At 39.5% G+C, this 19565-nt stretch overlaps 1 protein-coding gene across 2 annotated transcripts in view; it reads left to right on the top strand.

Annotated features, from left to right (window-relative positions):
* The first annotated feature begins 10416 nt into the window (after positions 1-10416).
* The window catches only part of GAK (cyclin G associated kinase), a 67100-nt gene continuing 57951 nt past the window's right edge, over positions 10417-19565 (top strand). Inside the window, exons 1-3 of one of the 2 annotated variants that reach the window (XR_013180154.1) lie at positions 10417-10740; positions 16913-16974; positions 18221-18280. Coding sequence is in view for 1 of the 2 variants with exons in the window: in XM_054652642.2 (XP_054508617.2) it covers positions 10599-10740; positions 16913-16974; positions 18221-18280 (264 nt within the window). In the remaining variant the exon portion in view is untranslated. The remainder of the gene's footprint in view (positions 10741-16912; positions 16975-18220; positions 18281-19565) is intronic. The other variant, XM_054652642.2, reaches the window with a different exon arrangement.

The raw sequence follows: 19565 nt of genomic DNA, 5'->3' as shown, positions 1-19565 counted from the left end.
CCCAGATAAGAGCAACTGTAAAAGTAATACATCAAGTTCTGAAACACAAATTCTGTCTCAGAGTATATATCACCATCACAGCCTCTCTCCAGTTTCAGAATTCTTTTCTCATAATGGAATGGGGCTCTTGGAATTTTTTAGAAGCCTTATGAGGGAAGCCAATGACATGGGTCAGGATGGTCCTGAAACAAAGACTGCATTCTCAGAATGTTCTTTCTCCGACCCCTTTGTCATCCCAGGTCCAGGTACTTCTTTGCATCATCCTTGCGTTTTAGGTGTTCTGCACACACCTGCATGCCCAGCACCCTAGCCTGGCTGCACAGCACATTACAGTCATGGGAGCACTTCCTAGATGTAGCTGTTCAACTTGCAACTTGCAGTATGGTCATATTGGATGTAACTAATCTGTTTTAAGCTGCACTTGCAATTACCTTAATTTGTTCGTAGTATTCTGCTCTGGTACAGGGTGTGACTAAAAGCAAAATTCAACTGTTTTAGAGTTTAGGACAAGAACAACTTCCATTAGTCCTATATGCTCAGACAAAAAACAGTGCACTTCCTTGTGCATTAAATTTTTGATAACTAAGTCAAAGAAGTAGAAAGAGTTATTTTACTGACACTTTGACACTTTCACATGAACAGAATGTGACTATTAAAGAGACATTTCTCTAGGCAATTTGCAATACTAGTTTCTATAAATACTGGTTCTGAGTAGCTCCTATGTCCTAAGTAAGTAAAATGTAGCAGCAATCTAGCCAATGTTTTGCTGCAGTGGTGTGTTTAAATCTTTTTGCTTTCTCTGTGGAGCAGAGGAGAAGCCCACTGCATGTGATTATGGTCCACAATGTAGTATCCAGATATTCCAATTAGCAACAAGCCTTCTTGCTTCAGATGTTGTGCCTGTGTTTGACACCTGATAGTTTGCAGTTCGTCAATAAAAGGGTAGATTGGGAATAAACCAAGCACAAATGAGTTTTGGTTATCAAATTTTTGACTTTTTTTTTTTCGAGGGAAAGAATACAAGCTTCTGATCTCTTCGTATACACATTTTGAGAGTAATTTTTGAACATCTACATCACTTATTTTTGAGTTAGGTGGGAATGTTGTTATTCCAGTAATTCTCAAAGTCTCTCTTTAAATACCTGATGCCTGAACCTGTCTCTAGATAAGAAAAGAGTGATATTTTTAACAGCAAATTATGGAGATCTCAGATACTAGCAATGAAGATAAATGGGAAGACAGGAGACCAAAAAAGCCAATGTCCTTTGAAGTCTTCAAAGGCCAGATTAAAGATTAACAAAAGGAATAATGTGTGAAATGGAAATGTAAAATTCATTTCAGCCCATTACTATTTGTGTGCTACACTGAAACCTTGCCAGCCGTCACTGAGGCTGACAACTAAGCTGGCTGTCCTATGGATGTTATTTTCATGTTAAGCATCTCTCAGAACAAAAGGAAAAAGTTGATAATAGAGGTAACTGCTGTCTAATTAGATGTATATTAACACAATATTATTTAGTGTTGCAAAGAATAGTCAGCTTATTGGTTAATGGCAAACGGATGTCATAATCTCACAATTAGCTAAGGGGAAGATAATGACCATTAGAACAGTTTCTATAAACCAAAACAAAAGGAAAAAATCAAAACCAAGCCATAAATATTTGTAGAATTCAGAGTCTCCAAACTTTAAGGCATTAAATTGTTGTGTCTAGCTGAAACTGAACGATGAAGAGTGGCAGTAACTGAGGATGACAAAAAGTACCTGTTTTGTTTTAAAGGAATATCACCTATGTCTGACATTTGACCAGGCTCTGAGGAAAACATAATTTTCAAACATAAAAGAAAAATAGCAAAAAAGATATCTCCTAACTTTCCTTATGGTGACAGAACACTAGTAAACTCCACCCTGATACATATAATAAGCCTTTCCTTTCTCTTAAGCAAAAAGCAGGAAGGACTGTATTAATTGTATTTGGGTTGCATGCTTGTATTCTACAGCTATCATATGCTATCTGTCTCACCCCCTCTTGCCATCTCCATTTTCCATTATGGAACATCAGGTAGATCTGAAAAAGAACTGCTTGAAATTGTCCATAAAAACATTGATCTATGCCTTGGAGCTATTATAAGGTTTTTGTAATGTTAGTATTTCCTGTATGGAATAATTTTTAATGCTCTCTGCTACAATTTAGTTATCTGGCCTATAACCTCAAGAAAGTCACCTTCATCATAAATCTCTAATTGATATAATTTTTGCTCTTCCCTCATTCATGCACCCAGTACAATATATAAGAACCAATTGATAAATTGGGTCACAAAGTGTACTGAGTAACTTAAGTAAGTTAAGACCAGTAAGTTAAGTAAGTTAAATTACACCATGTATATCTACCAGTAACCCTAGTAGTGAGCTGTTGCATTTCATTAGCCAGGTGGTAGTGAGCCTGGTGAAGCAAAATTCAAGTTTAACATTAGACATAGTTAGGCTTTCCAGTCTGTTTACAGGGTGTGTAAGGCTCCAAATCTCTGCCTTATGTGAAGTGCAACAGAAACATTGGCTCTTGCTGAAAGAAATGTTGGGCTCTGCACCTTTGAAATTCAGGTGGAAACAACCTGTGAGACAGCTGAAAGGCTTTGGTGCTTCATGTCACAGTTTGGAGTCAACAAAACTTAACTAAAAAGGAATCCATGTTTCTTAAATGCTCTCTTAAGGTCCAAACTGCTGTAATGAAACTATTGTAATTGAGCTACTGTATAAATTTAAAAACCAGAATAAGGTCAGCCATGAAATGAATGTTCTTGAAGTAAAAGTTCACTTGTGATTAGAAATTTCACTGAGGCTACCATGCAACAAGACAGAACATGCGATCCCAAACTTACTAACACTGCCTTTTGCAGCCCACCATTTCTGGAATACTTCTGGGCCTGAAATAGCAGGTCTTTTAGACAAATACAACCCTTACATTTAAAGTAGCATGGGAGTTACTCTTTTCTTTGAGAGAAGAAAGGACTGGAGGCGATGAGCAGATGAGTACCTGTCCTTATCAGCAGCTACCAACTTACAATCCAGTGAGCTGTAATTTGACCCTAGAATTTTTCACTATTTTTCTCTCATTTGTGACTGACTCATATGATTTTTAATGTAAACTTCAAGGCAACAGAACTTCTTGTCTTTTTGTAGTATGGCTTCCTGAGACCTAAGGGTACAGGTTCATCTTCTCAGTCCTGAGTAATTTCCTAATCTCTTTGCTGATTTTCACCAAACCTGATAGACCTGGACCTCTTAGACATTTTTTGAAATACTCAAGTAATGGAGAGAAACGCTATCTCTTTCCACTTTTAAGGGAGCAACCACATTGTGAAAATTACTTGCATTTGATTTCTAACTTTCCTTACTGTCTCCTTACAGTTTAAATGCACACAGCTTTATCTAGGAGATATTCAAAATTAAATCAGCTTTGATTGGGTAACATGACTAATTTAGGCCTTTGATGTGATCAGACATTAAAATGGTTGAGGATATTGATGCCATTTCTATTCTGCCAGGGAAGTCCTCTATTGCTTACTCAATTAACTTCGTACTGAAGTGGATGAAGTGGGTGAGGTAGCTTTAGGAACTCCCTGTGAGAGGAGAGCAGAAATAGCACAAATTGCTGTAATTATTTCAGCCAGAACTTCCACAATGACAGCTTTAGTTAAGGTGCTTCAGTTACATTTAAACAAATCAGTAGAAACACCCATTTCTGAACATTGGTCATTGTAATCCTACATATACCTAGCTCTTATGCAGTGTTATTTGTTTGCTTTGAACATTATAATTTTGTAGTTGTATCGTTGAAAATTGATGAACTCCTATGTTGTGATTCTTTTATTCATTTATAGTCATTCTATTAAACTTGAATGTTCCATGAATTGGAATTGGTTGTATAAATTTTTAATTAAGTTTATTTTGGCCACTTCTGAAATGTAATAAAATGTAAAAAACACTTGGAGGACATGATTTTCCTTTTACTTTTCTGGATGAATGCTTAAAATGCAGAGAGGGTAGTCAAAAACATTTATCTTCTCTTTAAGGACTAGAGAGAATGAAAATGCTTGAATATCAAAAATAGCAATTCTGGCAAGCAAATTTATCATTTAATTGGTAACTAAGACACAATGTTGGAAGGCTATGACTGCTGTAATACCAGGAAATTTTAATAAACAACTAAGCAATACAGATACCTCGCCCCTGTTAACAGAAAGGTAAAGGCTCCAGTGGTAAGTCTAACCAAATGCAAGTAGCTGATTATATTCTTAGTCTCAAGCAAGTTTTTAAAAAGCTTCTTCCTTTGCAAAAACTGATCAATCCCCTGCTCCCTTGATAGACCAGAGCTGAAGTGAGGTCACCATACATCTGTACCTGCACCTTACCTGTCCTGGCACAGTTAACTTGATCTAGCACAGGAGTGCTGCAGTCAGTCCTTGTGACCTATACATGAGGCACATTTTTCTTTTAGTTTCACAAAACTAATTTCTGTGATTCTTTTGTGAGCAATTTTGCATTTTTTTAAATTTAATGACAAGTTTTGCTTCTCATCACAGGACCCTGGACCCTATAATTGCCCTAAAATAATCTATTTTATTTTGCATATGAACACATTGGCATAAAAATCTATAATTAACCTTTATTAAAATTTGTTCAAATTGGTATTGCCTAAGAAATGGTAATGTAGCTTGGTAATTCTGAAATGTCAGAGTAACTTCTACTTTTAGTAATGTAGGGGTACAATGTTTAAATGGCAGGGGATTGCAGAAATGACCGCACAGTAAAATGACTATAATGACCTTTTGAAAGAGAGTTCAGTAAATGGGCTTATAGTCTCAATTTTACAGCTGTCTCAATTGCAGCTAGTATCAATTTTACTGTCCTAATAATTCACCCTTCCAAAGTGAAACACTGTTGCTTTGGTTCTCATAAAAGAAGACCATTTTGATAAAAAGTCTTATGTTAAATTTAATAAAGAAATTATTTGTTCAATTGAGGTGTCTGTTAATCATGGCTTATCATCAAACAAACAAACAAGTAAAGCAATACCACCCAAAAAACCAACAGTGTATTTCAGACAGTAAGAACACATGCCTGAAACACTTTGTTCACTTTCCTTTCTGGCTTCAAAATTAAAGACCTTTTCTTCAAGGAATTGGATAGACTCCAAATCTTTCTTTCCCTTGTCATTATTTGGTGTTTTAAGGAAGTCAGGAGCACCAACTGCACAAGAAATCCCTAACTACAGACCGGAACAGGTACAGTGCACATTCAAACTCCAGAGACCCTATCCACAAATTTCAGTGAGTTTTCTAATAACCAGTAAATTAATTTTATTTATACAGGGTAGCTAATTTGCCCTATATAAAATTTTCCTAAAGAAGAGCAAAAAGATAAAGAAGATGCCTTGTTTGAAGCCAGCAAACAGAGAAAAGATACATCTGCTTAATTTGTCTATTCCAAAGCTAGAGACAAAACTATTGCTCCACAGAACCAGTGAAGTAATTTTTTTCGAATCATTGGCATATTTTTCTGTTATCAGAAAAGAATAACTTAAACTGGAAACTCAGCTATAAAGAAAGGGTTCCCAAATAAATAACAGCAGTTATTTAGTGAAATTAGAATTTAGCATTCATACATCGAGATAAATTGAAAAATCTCTATTTCCAAATGTTTCAAATACTGCTTTATTAACCTCATTATTTTAATATCAAATGAATAGGGTCTTATTTGAAATAAGAAATATATGTGGCTAGAGCTCATTATAAAAATCTCCCAACATATAGCAGGTGATAATCCGCATAAGAAAAAAAATACATCAGAAGAACACAACACTTCATTTGTATTGCAACAAATACAAAAAGTAACATGAACAAAAAATGTGTGCTGCACAAAATTACCTGGGTGTAACACAGAGGTAGTACTGGCTGTTCACTTCCCAAATCTGCTGATTTTTGCTGGATTGTGTGAGGCAGAACTAAGCCTAAATCTTTCAAAAGGGTGCAGTTTCACTCAAACCTAGTCTAGCCAATTAGGAAAGTAAATGACTGGTCAGAAGTGCCAGCTTGGTTTTAAGTCTGCCTTTGGTATATTTGTGATCTGAGAAGAAATGGAGGGTCTCTGCATGCAAATCAAAGATACTAAATTAAGAATGGTCAAGCCTCTTGTGTTTGCTTTGTGTGAGGATTAGTTTTATGACTCATTCTTTTGGACTACATCACAAGAGCAATTGCAATAAAAAGTACAAACATTGAGAAGTATTTAATCTTTCTTCTGAGATGTTCTTCTAAAATAGATTTTCAGCTGTGCTGAACCTAATGAACCCTATCTAGATCTACAGAGACATTATTATGTGTGCCATTTTCTCGTTACATTTTGATTAAGGGTTATATAGATAAATGCAAAGTAGAATGCTAATTCATTGCTGTTTAATTAATTTAATCCCTTAGAAGCTGAAAGCAATTACTGGAACGAAAATTAAAGTGCTATCTTTACTACATGGTAATAGAAAAAAGGAACTTTTCATTTAATAATTCCTGAATTTATGGTTCTGCCCTGCGTTGACCTTATGACACAAGAGGAAAGTCTTCCTTACCACCTTCCCCACCCAAGGTTTTTGGCCAGAATGATCTGTGGTACTTTCTGGGTGATGCTGTAGAAGAAAGAAGACTATGCAAGAGTTGTAAGGGGAAGGCTGGAGCAGAGCATTTTAATCAGAAGCTCAAGCATCCCACTAGAGGTACAGTGTGGTTGTCAGAACTGGGATGCAGACTAGTAACAGATGGCACAACCTTGTTTTCCTCTGCTTTTCAACAGGAACTGTGCCAACATATAAATGGTTAAGCCTTACCACCTTTAGCAATTAAAAAAAAACCCATAGGACTCTCAAGCTGCATAAATAAAAAGAATACTTTTTTCTGACCAAGTATTCTTAAAAACTAGCATTTTATCACACTTTTGCCTCAGCAATACATGAAAATGGGGTCAGTTCCCACCACTGTAGAGCCTTCTGGACTCACTGAATGATCTGCTTGACCTCTCCAGTATTATCCTGGATATTTAAAACCACAGGTCAGTAAAATATTACCCAAGTATTCTTTTAAACTTTTTTAATCCAGAAAAGCTGCAATCATATCAAGGCTTTTCTATCTTACCTGCAGTAAGTTGCAGTGACAAATTCATCCTGATTTTTTCAAGTGTAACATTCGTGCTGACTATCCTACATTTTTTCTTACATCTCCTTCATGTTTAACATAGTTACTCCTCATGCAATCTTTCTAAGAACAAGCTCCCACTGTAAGCTATGACTGATCTATCTGAGGAATTTCAAGCAACAATTGGTTGAGCTTTTATTATCAAACATCACACTTAGGGCCTACCTGCATATAATTTTTGAACTGGAATTTTGATTATTTGTGTAAAGAACCTTTCCCAACAGTTAATCTCTTGCATAAGCAGGAAAACCATAAAGTTTTAAATATAATCATTTTGCATGGATGGAATTTTATTTACTAATTTTTATACATTAAAAAGGTACACATTGATAGAGAAACAAGATTCTCAGACAACATATTTTATGGCATTTCAATCAGGCATGCTGCTGCTGAAACAAAGTCCTGCTGCCATGTCATCCTTATCTGTTTCTTCTGACTTTGGGACATCTCTTCTGAGCTGAGATAAATGTGAGGCTTAGCAGTGGAATAGTCAGGAAATTTTATCATGGCATTAAAGCTGGTTAGCAAAAAACCCACAAAAACCCAAACATCCAAAAGAGGTTATTTTAGCCCAGGTCACTCAGTCTGTTACTGAAGTTACATCAGAAACCTCAATCTTCATTTAAGCTGAACAAATATGAAGCAGTTGCCTCATATTCCATCTATGATAGAGTCTTCCATTTGGGAACAAGAAAGCTACTAAAATAAAACCTAGACCTTCAAAACCAGACAGATTGCTTCTGTGGTTCCTTACAGAAATTCCTTTCCTTTTCCAGTGGCCTTTTAGTAATGAGTTTTTGAAGGGGAAGGTGAAGGTGAATGATACAAGGGATAGTGAGTAGAACAATATGGTGTAGCAAGCCTAACTAGCAGTGTTTGATTGTAAAAAAAAATAATTACAGCATTTGCCTGAACAAAAATAATCAGGAAAGTCAGAAACCAAAGCAGGACTGAAGGTAAGATGCTCCTGCAGGTATGATTTTCTGCAAGGAAGTTATGCTGGTGTGAGTTACTGTAACAAAATAAGTTTTCTCACAGGGAGAATTGAAAGAAAAATAGCAGCTGACCTCTGCTGCAGATAGAAGTTCTCTATTATAATATTTGATTTTTTTTTTTAATGAAAGGTATGAAAATGTGGGATCTTCATATAAATCTACTTGCATTTAAGACCACACTTCTTGACTGATAAAGCATTACAAAACAGTGTGGGAATCACAAGAGGCCATGCCCCTGTAATTTACACAGCACATGAAGAAGAGCAAGTTCTTAGTTTATGGAAGCTGACTGAGAAATATAACTTCAAAAAACTGAACCAGTCATCTGTGCAGGAGAAAGTAGCCATGGCCACCTGAAATCTTACAGAATTTGGAGATGTCTGGGATTGTCTCAAAAGGATGGCTGCTAGCAAGGTGGAGACAGTACAGACTAAACTTCTGAAAGAGAATCTTGACGATTGGTGTTATTTCTGAAGCATAAGGTTTGGAGACAAGCCTTTTTTCTAGTGATCTGCTGTCTCAGGTCATAGGTAGTATTCTGGAAATGGACTGACTAGTTTGGGATCTGCCAAACACACAAAGAGGAGTCACCCTGGCCTGTAAAAAGGTTGACACTGTCTGTGGATATGGCTATTCCCAACATCCGTGTGTGTGTTGGTTTTTCATGGCCTTGTCTTTGGTAGCAGCAGGGGGCACGGAGATGGCTTCTGTGAGAAGCTTCTAGAACCTTCCACCATATCTGGCAGAGCCAATCCCTGGTGGCTCTGAAGATGGACATGCTGCTGGACAAGGCTGAGCCAACTAGAGATGATGGTAATGCCTCTGTGATAACATATTTAAGAAGACATTAAAAGAAAAGTATGGGTGCAGTTTTAATTCCAGCCAGCGAAAAAGATGAGGTCAGAACATGTGAGGCACCAAGGTCAGTGGAGAAGGAGGGGCAGGAGATGCTCCAGGCACTGGAGCCGAGATTCCCCTGCAGGCCGTGGGGAGCCCACGGTGAAGCAGCTGCGCCCCTGCAGCCCATGAGGATCCAGGGGGATGCACAGATCCACCCACAGCCCCGGGGGAGGTGCCAGTGCTAGAGTGGGTGGGTGCCTGGAGGAGGCTGTGACCCTGTGGAGAGATCGGGCCCTGAACCCCGGCTGGAGCAGCCTGTCCTTGAGAACTGCACCCTGTGGAAGAGTGACCCACGCCACAGCAGTTCTGGGAGGACTGCATGCCTGTGGGAGGGACTCAGGTTGCAGCAGTTTTGGGAGGACTGCTGCTCAGAGATTTGGAGCCATGCTGGAGAAGTTAATGGAGAACTGTCTCCCGTGGGAAGGGACCCCATGGTCTCACAGGGGAAGGATTCCTCTCCCTGTGTAGCAGAAGAAAACCTCGGGTGATGAACTGACCAAAGCCTCTTTGCCTTGTCTCCCTGCTGTCGATGGAGAGGAGGGAGGGATTGGGGGAAGAAAGTGGCTTATTTTTAAGGGCTTATTTTACTTCTCGTTATCCTCCTCTGATTTTGTTAGTAATAAACTCACTTTGTATCTCTAAGTTGAGCCTGTTTTGCCCTTGGAGTATTTTCTCCTGGTCCTTACCTCAACTCATGAACCCTACATTAAATTTTTCTCTCCTCTGCCCAGCCGTAGCAGAGGAGGGTGAGTGAGCGGCTCTGGTGAGTGCCTGGCATTTGGCACCCACAGTGTCAAACCACGACAGTGTGACACACGGAGAGGGCTCCCCACCACGCCCGCCCGTGCCTCCCGGTGCTGGCAGTGGGGGTGCAGGGAGGGCAGCTCGTCACGGTTGCGGGGAAAAGCGACGGGCGTGGGAAGATCCCGAGGGCAGACGAACAGGGAAAGGATGGCAGCAATGCTCTGCGGGAAAAGCGCAGGTGCTGCCCAAGTGCCAGCAGTGCCGGCGGACAGGAGAACATTTATCTCTCGCCGGCTGCCAACCAAAGTGTTAAACTGTGGAAACACACCGCTGCTTGGGGAATGGCGACCCTTCCGAGAGGGAAAGCGCCGCGCGTCCCCCGCGGCCGGCGGGAGCGGGAGCCCGGGCGAGAGCGAAAGTCGGTGAGGGGACGTTTCAGGAGCGGAGCCGGGCGGGAGCCGGAGCTCCTCCCGCGGGGCGGGGCCGCGGCCGGCCGGGCTGCGGCGGGCGGGCCGCACCGGGAGCGCGTAAGTGACGCAGCGTTCCCGGAAGCTGCCCGGAGCTGAGGGAAGAGCGGCTGGGTAGAGGGAAGAGCAGACGGTAGGGGAGGCAGGCGGGCTCTCGCCGCGGCTGTCGGAAGCTCGGCAGAGCCCACCAGCTTCATCCCACTCTGCTTCCATCCCTTCCCGTCCCAATCAATTGCATTGCTTGTTGGGAGCCATGTCGCTCTTCCAGTCCGCCCTGGACTTCCTGGCGGGCCCCGGCTCCCTGGGAGCCGCCAGCCGTGACCAGAACGATTTCGTGGGGCAGACAGTGGAGATGGGCGACATGAAGCTGCGCATCAAGCGGGTCATCGCCGAGGGTAAGAGCGGGCGGCAGGGCCGGGCCGTGCGGGGCGGACCCCGGCGCTGCCGGACTGGGATGGGCTTCACCGCGGGCCTCTCGCTCCTGTTTTCCCCGTCTCCTTCCTAGACCGGGAGGGTTTCCTCCTTGGCAGGCCGCGCCCGGGTGGTGGCGGGCGGGCGGGCGGCGGTTCCGGCCTCTGGGGAAGGGCTGGCGGTGTCCGTGCCGCCCGCTCCGCGCCGAGCCGAGCCGAGCCGGTGTCCCCAGGCCCGGGGGTCGCAGCAGTGCTTGGTGTTACTGTCCCGCCTCAGGAATAGCCACCGAGAGCCGCTGTGCTGTGTCGCCGTTTCTTCGCTTGCTTCGTGGTTTAAAATGCCTTCACCACATAACAGAACTCAGAGGAGTTTGTAGTCTGTCACGGTCTTTATAACCTACCAAGGACCTCATGAAAATTCTGGTTTGCGTAGGGTTTTTTGTTTGTTGGGTTTTTTTTTTTTTTCTTTCTTTGAATGACAATATATAATATTATGCCAAACATGCAAGGTTGCCTCTGTTGTTTGGGGTTGATTGGAAGACTACGGAACGCAGGAAATGTGTTTACTTTAAACACGTGTGTTAGGAGGCTGGTCTTGATGTGCACATAGACTTTGGTAGAGTACAGGGAATTAAATATCTGGGCAGTTTCTAGTTTCAGTGAAGTTTTGGGTAGGTTACCTGGCACATGGCTTGTTAATCTGTTTTAGAAAATATATGTTTGATAGATGCAAATTACTTAGATATTAGAAGAAATTTGGATTGTCTTAATGCTTGTGATCAGCGAAAATACTTTATTCCTCCAGCAGAAGAACCATTGAAGGCTACTCTCAGAAGACTAAAATGTGGACATTTCTATACTATTGCAGTTAAATATTCCGTTAACTTTGTAGAGATGGTTGATGTTATTTATGTTGAATACTTCAAAACTCTATTTAGAGCTCCTTTTGGTTGTTGGAGTTTCTTTCTGTAGTTTCTTCTTGTAATTATCTGATACTAAGTAGTTTTCTGTTAAGATCTTGCTGATCAGCATAGAAGAAAAAATTGGTTAAAATTAGCTACTTCAAAACATTTGCAATCTACTTATAAAATTTTTCAGCTGTAAAACAACAACAACTAGGTCTTCACTGCTTTATCTTCTTAAGGGTAATAATTTGTCACTTGAAAGCTCAAGCACTTTCAGTGTATGATCTTAGAGAAAGCCTGGCAGTTTCTTATGTAGAAAGTTACATTTTAAACAGTACTAGATGTCATGTCCTCCTGTTCTGCTTTCAGCCTTGACTTACAGCTTCTTTACAGTCAGAGTTGTGACTGAAATGTAAGCACTGAGTAGGATGTCAATGCTAAAAGAACTGTCTGTGCTGCTGATACTGTAAAATTCTTGCCAGCAGTGACCACAGCAGTTACTGAAGGACAAAGGAAAGTTAGGGCAGGAAGCTATTTTTGAGGCATATATACTATTTGGTTCTTGGTTCTGGAGCAGGTATTTTAATACTTTACTTTGACAGCAGCCTACTGTTTTCCAGAATATGACACAGGCATTGTAAAATGTCAGGGGAAAGATGCCAAGTTAGATGACTTAAAGCAAATGGAGACATGCTTTAACTCTACAGTTCTTTACAATTTCTCTGTAACCATTGCTTTGTGTTCCATGTTTGTCTCAGTGTTATGGTTTTATTTTATGTTGTTTTCTTTCCTTATTTTGCTAACTGAAGTTGGGCTAGCTGCTTGCTTTTTCTGGAAAATATAATTTTCTAGCCAGTGTAGCTCATCTAAAAGAGCCCTTGCAGTATATTGAGTATAAAGGTAAAATAGATGTGAAATATAGAAATCCCAGCCTCTCCTGCAATCTTCAGACTTGAATTTGTCTGTAGTGTATTGTTTATTTTGCTGCTCAAATTGCATTTATCTTGCAGCTCTGGACATGTTGTGATACCTTCTGATACATGGATCCACAACTGTGGCTTACATGTATTCCCTTCCATGGTTACAAATATGGGATCTGTTTTTCTTCTAGATCAGTTCTTTCAGATTCCCTTCTGGAAAGTCAAGTGCTGCTTTCTCAATCTGGATTTCAAATCCATAGTGAGCTGTGTGTCACCAGCCAATGCAGACTCTTCTGTGGGCTCGTGCGCTCAGCTTTGTAGCTGGTGTGAGCAGTGCCTGTGGTTTAACATTGCGCGCTATCACGTAGTACCACGGGTTCAGTTGTTCCCCTAGCCCACAGCTCCTTCCAGCTCTGTAGTGTGCACCAGTGCTGGTGCAAATCCATGTTTGGCTGTGCTCTAGGCTGAGACTTGTTGCACAGGTTGCTTGGATGCAATTTCCTGGTTGTTTCACAGAGGTGTTGTGCTGGGGTAGGACTGGGCTGATGGATAATATAGTGTGCTGCTGCAGGAGGCTGACAGCAAGCAGTGGGGGATGAGCTGGTGATGATCTCTTTGGCTGATACTACCTCTAAATGCAAAAACAGACCAAGCATGTCACAGACTGGACTGAACACTCCTAGAATATGGTATCCTGTTTTTTTCCCTGCTTGGACATTTCAGTAGCTCACTGCAGATAAGATTTTAGAGGACTTTGGTGGGGGCCTTTGCATATAATCCCTACTTGCTCTTGTTATGATGGTGGCTTCAGGTGTCATGGCTCTCTTGGATCCTCCTCTTAAGTGCACAGACCACCACACAATTTTACTTCAATAAAATAGTCACAGATTTCCTGCCTAATACTGTTGTTTCTTTTTTATATGAGACCAAACAATTTAGAATAAACCAGACTGTGTGAAAAACGGGGAACAAGCAAGTTCTGTAGCACACGTTTAACAACCATTCTTCACATGTACTGAAATCTTATGCTTCCTTTGAGTAACAAAAATTGACAAAAAAGCACACGAGAAGAGGAACATGATGACAAAAAGAATGCATTATTCAATCTGCTTGATCTAAATCTAAAGCTTTTGAAATAATGAAAAAATAATTCCTTAGTCAGAAAGATAGCAATCGGCTACAGATTTAAATGGGTGCAGACATTAATATTTTTTTTTGAGTTTAAAAATAGATGTCATAACTTGAATCCACATACGTCAGTGACTTGTTACAAGCTGTTTTCTGTCAAGGTGAAACTTCTGCAATTAAAGCAACTTTTTTTTTCTTTACTTCAGGGCTTCTTCAGTATTTTGAGTGTGAACAAACAGTATTACAGTTTGCCAAACTTATAGGAACAATTCTATGGTTTCTGCAGCTACTGAATTCATAGGATAATGATAACCTAATTAAGTCCAGATTTTTGGGTGGATTTATTTTGTAAACCTCTAGGAGCAGAGGCCTACTGAATGCTTAATGCCAAGTTTCTATGAACATTGTTAGTTTTATTTGCTGACAGATAGGGGAAAAAAAGATGATTCCTAAAGAACAACTAAACCACCTGACCTAGCAGCTGTCCAGCTTCCATTCTCTTTACTGTAAACATAGACAATGTTTTCAACAGGGTGCAGAACAGTTCTATTTTGTAAAGCTGTTGTTTCTTGGCTGTAGCAAGTCCTGCTTGCAGGGGAGCTCAAAGTTTGAAGACATTCTACCTCTCTGCTTTTCAAGGGTGTGGGAAAATGTATAGATCTTTAAGTTTGGGCCATCCTTCATTTTTGAGGCAATTTCAGCATGTTACTAGGACTTGCAGTGGACAGAAATACATGACTGGACTTCAAAAAAAAAAAAACAAAACCTTGTGAATCAGTGATTGGCAACAATTAACAGAGCATCTTTTCTTTTTTGATACTCTGATAGAAAAGCTTTCAGTTAAAATGCATTGTAACTTACCTTCCAGGCTAGAATTATACTGTTTCAACCAAGCTATGGTTGAAACATAAACCACTGAAAGTTGATATGGAAACAAATTTCGTCAGTATTTGGGAGGGGAGTAGGCAAGTCATATCAAATAGTTACAAGCAGGAAGCTACACCCTCACTTTCTCATGACTAGTTAACAGTGAGTGAATTACAGTAGCAAGCACTGTTATGATCTGCTTGATGTCCTATTTTGATGCTTCTCTAGCTGTCATTTTACTGAAGCTGCTTAGCTGAAAAAATAATTTGTGAAGATGTGTAAAACAGGGATATGATAAAAAAGAGCAGTTTAAAATCCAATTTGTTGTGTAAATACAGTGAAGTTATTCAGTATTATGTGATCCCTAGGTTTGACTCGAGGGAGAATCCAAATCTCTTGGTTGGAAAAGCAAGTGTCTTCAAGTCTCTGTAAGAGAGTGATGAAGTACTGACAGGAGCACTGCCTGAGGCCTGTAGTGGTGCAAGGATAAGTTTAGAGTGCTTGCTAATAAATAAAGCAAATGAGGTAGAGTTAGTTCCTGATTTTCATGAGATGGTGTGGTGCTCTGTAGTGAGCCTTGATGTGTGAGAGCTTGTGTCTATGGAAAAGAAATAAACCCAGTTTTCTTCTGCTGTAATTTCTGAACTTGAAAATACTACCTGAGACAACCTTGGAGGGCTTGGGCTGTCTTCTGAGAGTGGGGCTCTGGAATGCCTCTGCAATGCAAAACCTGTCTCACTGGGCAATAACTGGGATGGGTGTGTACATATCTCTACACTAGTGATCAGTATGGGGGAATACTAAGATGATTTTGCTCATACAGAAATCCTCAGAAAACTGTCTTAAAAACGTACAAGCATTTACATGAGCTTAAAAAAATGAGTGAAAACACCCCAATAGATTCTTTAGACACCCCTAGAAGTTGTTCTTCGCTTAACTTCCATTTTACCATTTGCCTCAGTTAAATCTGCTGTATGGGTGTTTGTTGAAAGTGCTTTTTAAATTATTTTTTCTGAATGTTTGCAGAATATATTGTTTGGGGGGCTTGGAGTAAACTGTTATGGCAGAGGAGAAGTTTTGCCAGTAAACTTGTCCCTACTGAGGGTATATTAAAGGATAAGTTTAGAGTGCTTGCTAATAAATAAAGCAAATATTAAAACTGCTTTAATACTTTTAATAAAACTTTTTCAAGGGAGCAGCATCAAACTGTAAATGAAACTGCTTTTAAGAATGACACAGTAGGACTAGTTTTACTTTTTGTTTAAGAATTGTTTTCAATAACAGCAGATGGCTTAAAAAAAAAAAGTTACAAGTACCTTTACAACATGCTCTAACTCCTGTGGTATCCCAGAAAATCCATGGAATTAAACATGATTTCTGCTATAGTGCTGCAGTAGTAGTAAACCAAACACTACATGTAATGATCTGAGTTGTATGGAGCTGAAATGTGTTCAGGTGAAAGAGTGAAAATGACAGAATGGGAAACTTACTTGAAGCTGATGTTTTGGAGAGTGACATAGTTGTAAAAGGTGAGCTTGTAGGCCACAGCAGTTGGATTCTCTGTGAAGCAGGTGCAATGAAGTAGGAATTAACCAGGCACGATACCATTGGCTTTTCTCTGAAGATCTGGAAAGTTTAATGAACTCCATTCTGTTTTGCATTTCAGTACTTGATAATAAGGTGCAATCACTGAAGTAGAAATGCGTATTTTAAGCTAGTTATTTACTCTCAAACTTCTGCTATCTCAATGAGGTTTGCACAGTGCTCTTGAGCAAAGGGAAGTGTTTGAGAAAATAGCTTGACAAAAGGAGTTGGAAGGGAAATATTTTATGAAATAACATGTTACAATTTAGTAACAATATTACCATTATTGTTATGTGTGCTTCAGTGCATGAAAATGCTTTCTGACATGACAGTTATCTTAAAAACAGGAGGTGTGTGTTTAGCAGTTATCTTCCTTAGTTATTGTTTTTTACACAAAGTGTTAGCAGTGTAATACCAAAACATTTTATTGAATTTATCAGGTAATATTTGCTGTACTGCATTTTGGTTTTATGAGAACCTTTAAAAAAATGGCTTAATAAGAAATCTGCTTAGGCAGACTTAACAAAATACAGGAAAGTAACAAAGTCAGTGTGCTCTTTGCTTATGTACAAGAAAGGAATAGAATATCTGAACTCTTGCTGAATATCAGCTGTCTTGACCAGATGCTGAAAAATGTGTGCTTGGTACATTTAGAAAGGTATCTAAATTCATGTATTGATTATCTTATACTAACAAGAATGGTGTACCTGAATATTGAAATTAAAACTGATGTATTGCGCCTTCTTCTTGTAGGGGGTTTTGCTTTTGTCTATGAAGCTCAAGATCTTGGAAGTGGCAAAGATTATGCTTTGAAGGTAATATTAATTTACTTCACTATAGGTTTGTAAGGTCTGTCTTTCAGCTTGATATTTTAGCATGACAGTTAGTCCTTGATGTATGCCACTGAGCAAGTAACTTGGAAAAATGCAGTCTATTAGTGGTGTTTGTAGCCCACTATATAGAATGGCTATTCCAGTTAGAACCCTACACTTCATACTTAGGTGACAAACAGGGGAATTGGTCTTTTAGGTGCTGCTGGTCTTTATTTTTTTATTTGGTGTAGAAAGTCATAATGCAGTCCAAAACATTTTGATGCACAGGTAAAAAGAATATTTCATAGCTACCTGAAGTGGAGTACAGGAATCTTTTTCACTCATCAGAAGCAGATTTAGCCTATCTTCTTACTTTAAGAGTAAATTTCCTTAGTATTAAAAATAATGCTCTGCACTTTGACTCATTGTTTAAACATGTGGCCTGGTACTTCTTAGGCACACTTCTCTGCATTCTCGGTTTCTAGAGGCTTCTAGTAATCAGCTGTAAGCAGGGTGTTTGTAGGAGGGGTGGGAGAGGTAAGTTGGCATTATAACACCAGTAATAACTTTGTCTTTTTCCATTTCATTCCACATCCTAGAGTAAGAAAATATGTGACCAAAGCCGTATACTATATGTGTTCAAAAGATCCTCTAGAAGTAGCCCCATTAAAAAATAACAGGTGAAAGGTGAACCATTACTATACTTCCTCTGTTCTGTAAAACTGGTACTTTTGTAGAGAAGGCTTAGGCTGCTTGTAGTGAAATGTTGACTGCAAATCCAGGTAATACGGGAAACAGTAATGCTTAATTTTGCTACTGATTATACAAGTACCATTGAAAAAGCCTGGCTACGTAATCTGGAGGAGTTAGTCTAGAATGAGTTGAAGGTTGTTGCTGAATATTTCAGACAGAAGGTGAATCTTTCCTTGTTAGGCCACAATGCTGCAGCCAGGAGACTTTAGTGCTTTATATATCAGAACTATCAGAACAGTTACTTCAAAGTGTGTCAAAAGTTACAGCTGCTTAATTATCACTAAACCTGAATAGTCCAGGTAACTGGAAAACTGGGTATTATTTATGACAGAATGTTAAAACGTACAATAAGCCAGTTTTGTTTACTGCCCCATTACAATTCCTTAGGTTTTTGACTATAGTTTATCCTTCATATTCTGTGAAAAAAAAAAATTATGCATTGTTATTCTGTAAGTTTCAGTAACTATATCTTCTCAATTATTTTGTTTTTTTTTAGCGATTGTTGTCTAATGAAGAGGAGAAGAACAAAGCCATCATTCAGGAAGTTTGTTTTATGGTATCCTTTTCTGTAACATATTTAACTGCCTGAGATTTCTGGGTCACAAAAGATTGCTGTACAGATTGTTTTTCTTCATACACTCCCATACACTGCCTAGGAGGACTGACATTCCGCAGATCTGGGTTCATGGTTTGTCATGAATCTGGTATCACGAATCACACAGAAAGTTCAGTTCTTCAAAAATTGCAGTAATACAGTGTGTGCAAATAACTTTTGTAGGTAGTGTAGAATTTGCCATGTACTTATAGCAAGAAGTGAAATTGTTACTTAGGCTTTCTTGCAGTCTGTGAATGTCGTCAAGAGACCTTTTAAAATCACATGATACTTAGATTTTAAATAGAATTCCCTCACATGGACTGGATTTATTGCTCTTTGCTTTTACTCTCAATGTTTAATAATTTCTGCTTTGGATACATCTGGCTCTAAGATGTAGTGTTAGTTTTAAGGAAGACATTTCAGAGACTACGTGCATCGGAAAAAAGCAGATGTTTCTCAGTGTCCTTGCTGTCCTCTTTATTTTCAGTGATGTCAGATAGTGGGGTATAATGTAATCTCTTTAAATCCTTGATTTTAGTTAATTCAATATTTTCTCCCTGGCCTGGCTTGTCTTGGACCCTCAGTTTGTTTCAAGAGTCAGCTACTCAGCTGTGGTATGCTGATGTGTTCCCTTCTGAGTATTCAGCCTCATTTTGAATTAGCAGGCAGACCCACTGAACCAATTTAAGCTACCCAAACATATCTTTTTATGATTGCTGATATGTTTGGCAAAATCTTAGCCTAAACACCACTTATGAGAAGTACACTTCCAGGACAGAGTACCATAGCACCATAAATTTTCTATCTGCTCTGGCATTATCTTGCCAAGAGTAAAGAGCTCAATGTTTTTTGGATGTTTTTCACAGCTTAGGGTCACTAACATGGTTTGTAGTGTACAACAGGTGTACAACATGATGAAGGGTTACTTGTTGCTAACTTTCTGAGATAAGACTGTGAAATGCAATTAATTCCTGCAGCTTTGAATAGAGGGTTGTGGAGAGATGCATAAGATCAGATTAATGTGAATTGTGTGGATCCAACTTGCCCTTTTTAATAGCTTTGTTCTACTTAGAAAGTCCTTGCTTTTCTCTCTTCGGACTTGGTGAATGAATCCTGTAAATTGCGTTTGTTTCACAGGCACGAGTCTCAGTGTATGCACAGACAGGCATAATGCAGCATAACTTCCACTGGCAGGAGCTGGGATCACTTATACTGCACTCCCCTTTACATAGCTCAAAAATGATAC

The sequence above is a fragment of the Agelaius phoeniceus genome, chromosome Z (genome assembly GCF_051311805.1).
Source record: "Agelaius phoeniceus isolate bAgePho1 chromosome Z, bAgePho1.hap1, whole genome shotgun sequence".
NCBI classification, from domain to species: domain Eukaryota; kingdom Metazoa; phylum Chordata; class Aves; order Passeriformes; family Icteridae; genus Agelaius; species Agelaius phoeniceus.
The sequence above is the reverse complement of the archived record's forward strand: the minus strand, read 5'-3'. Positions and strand labels throughout refer to the sequence as shown.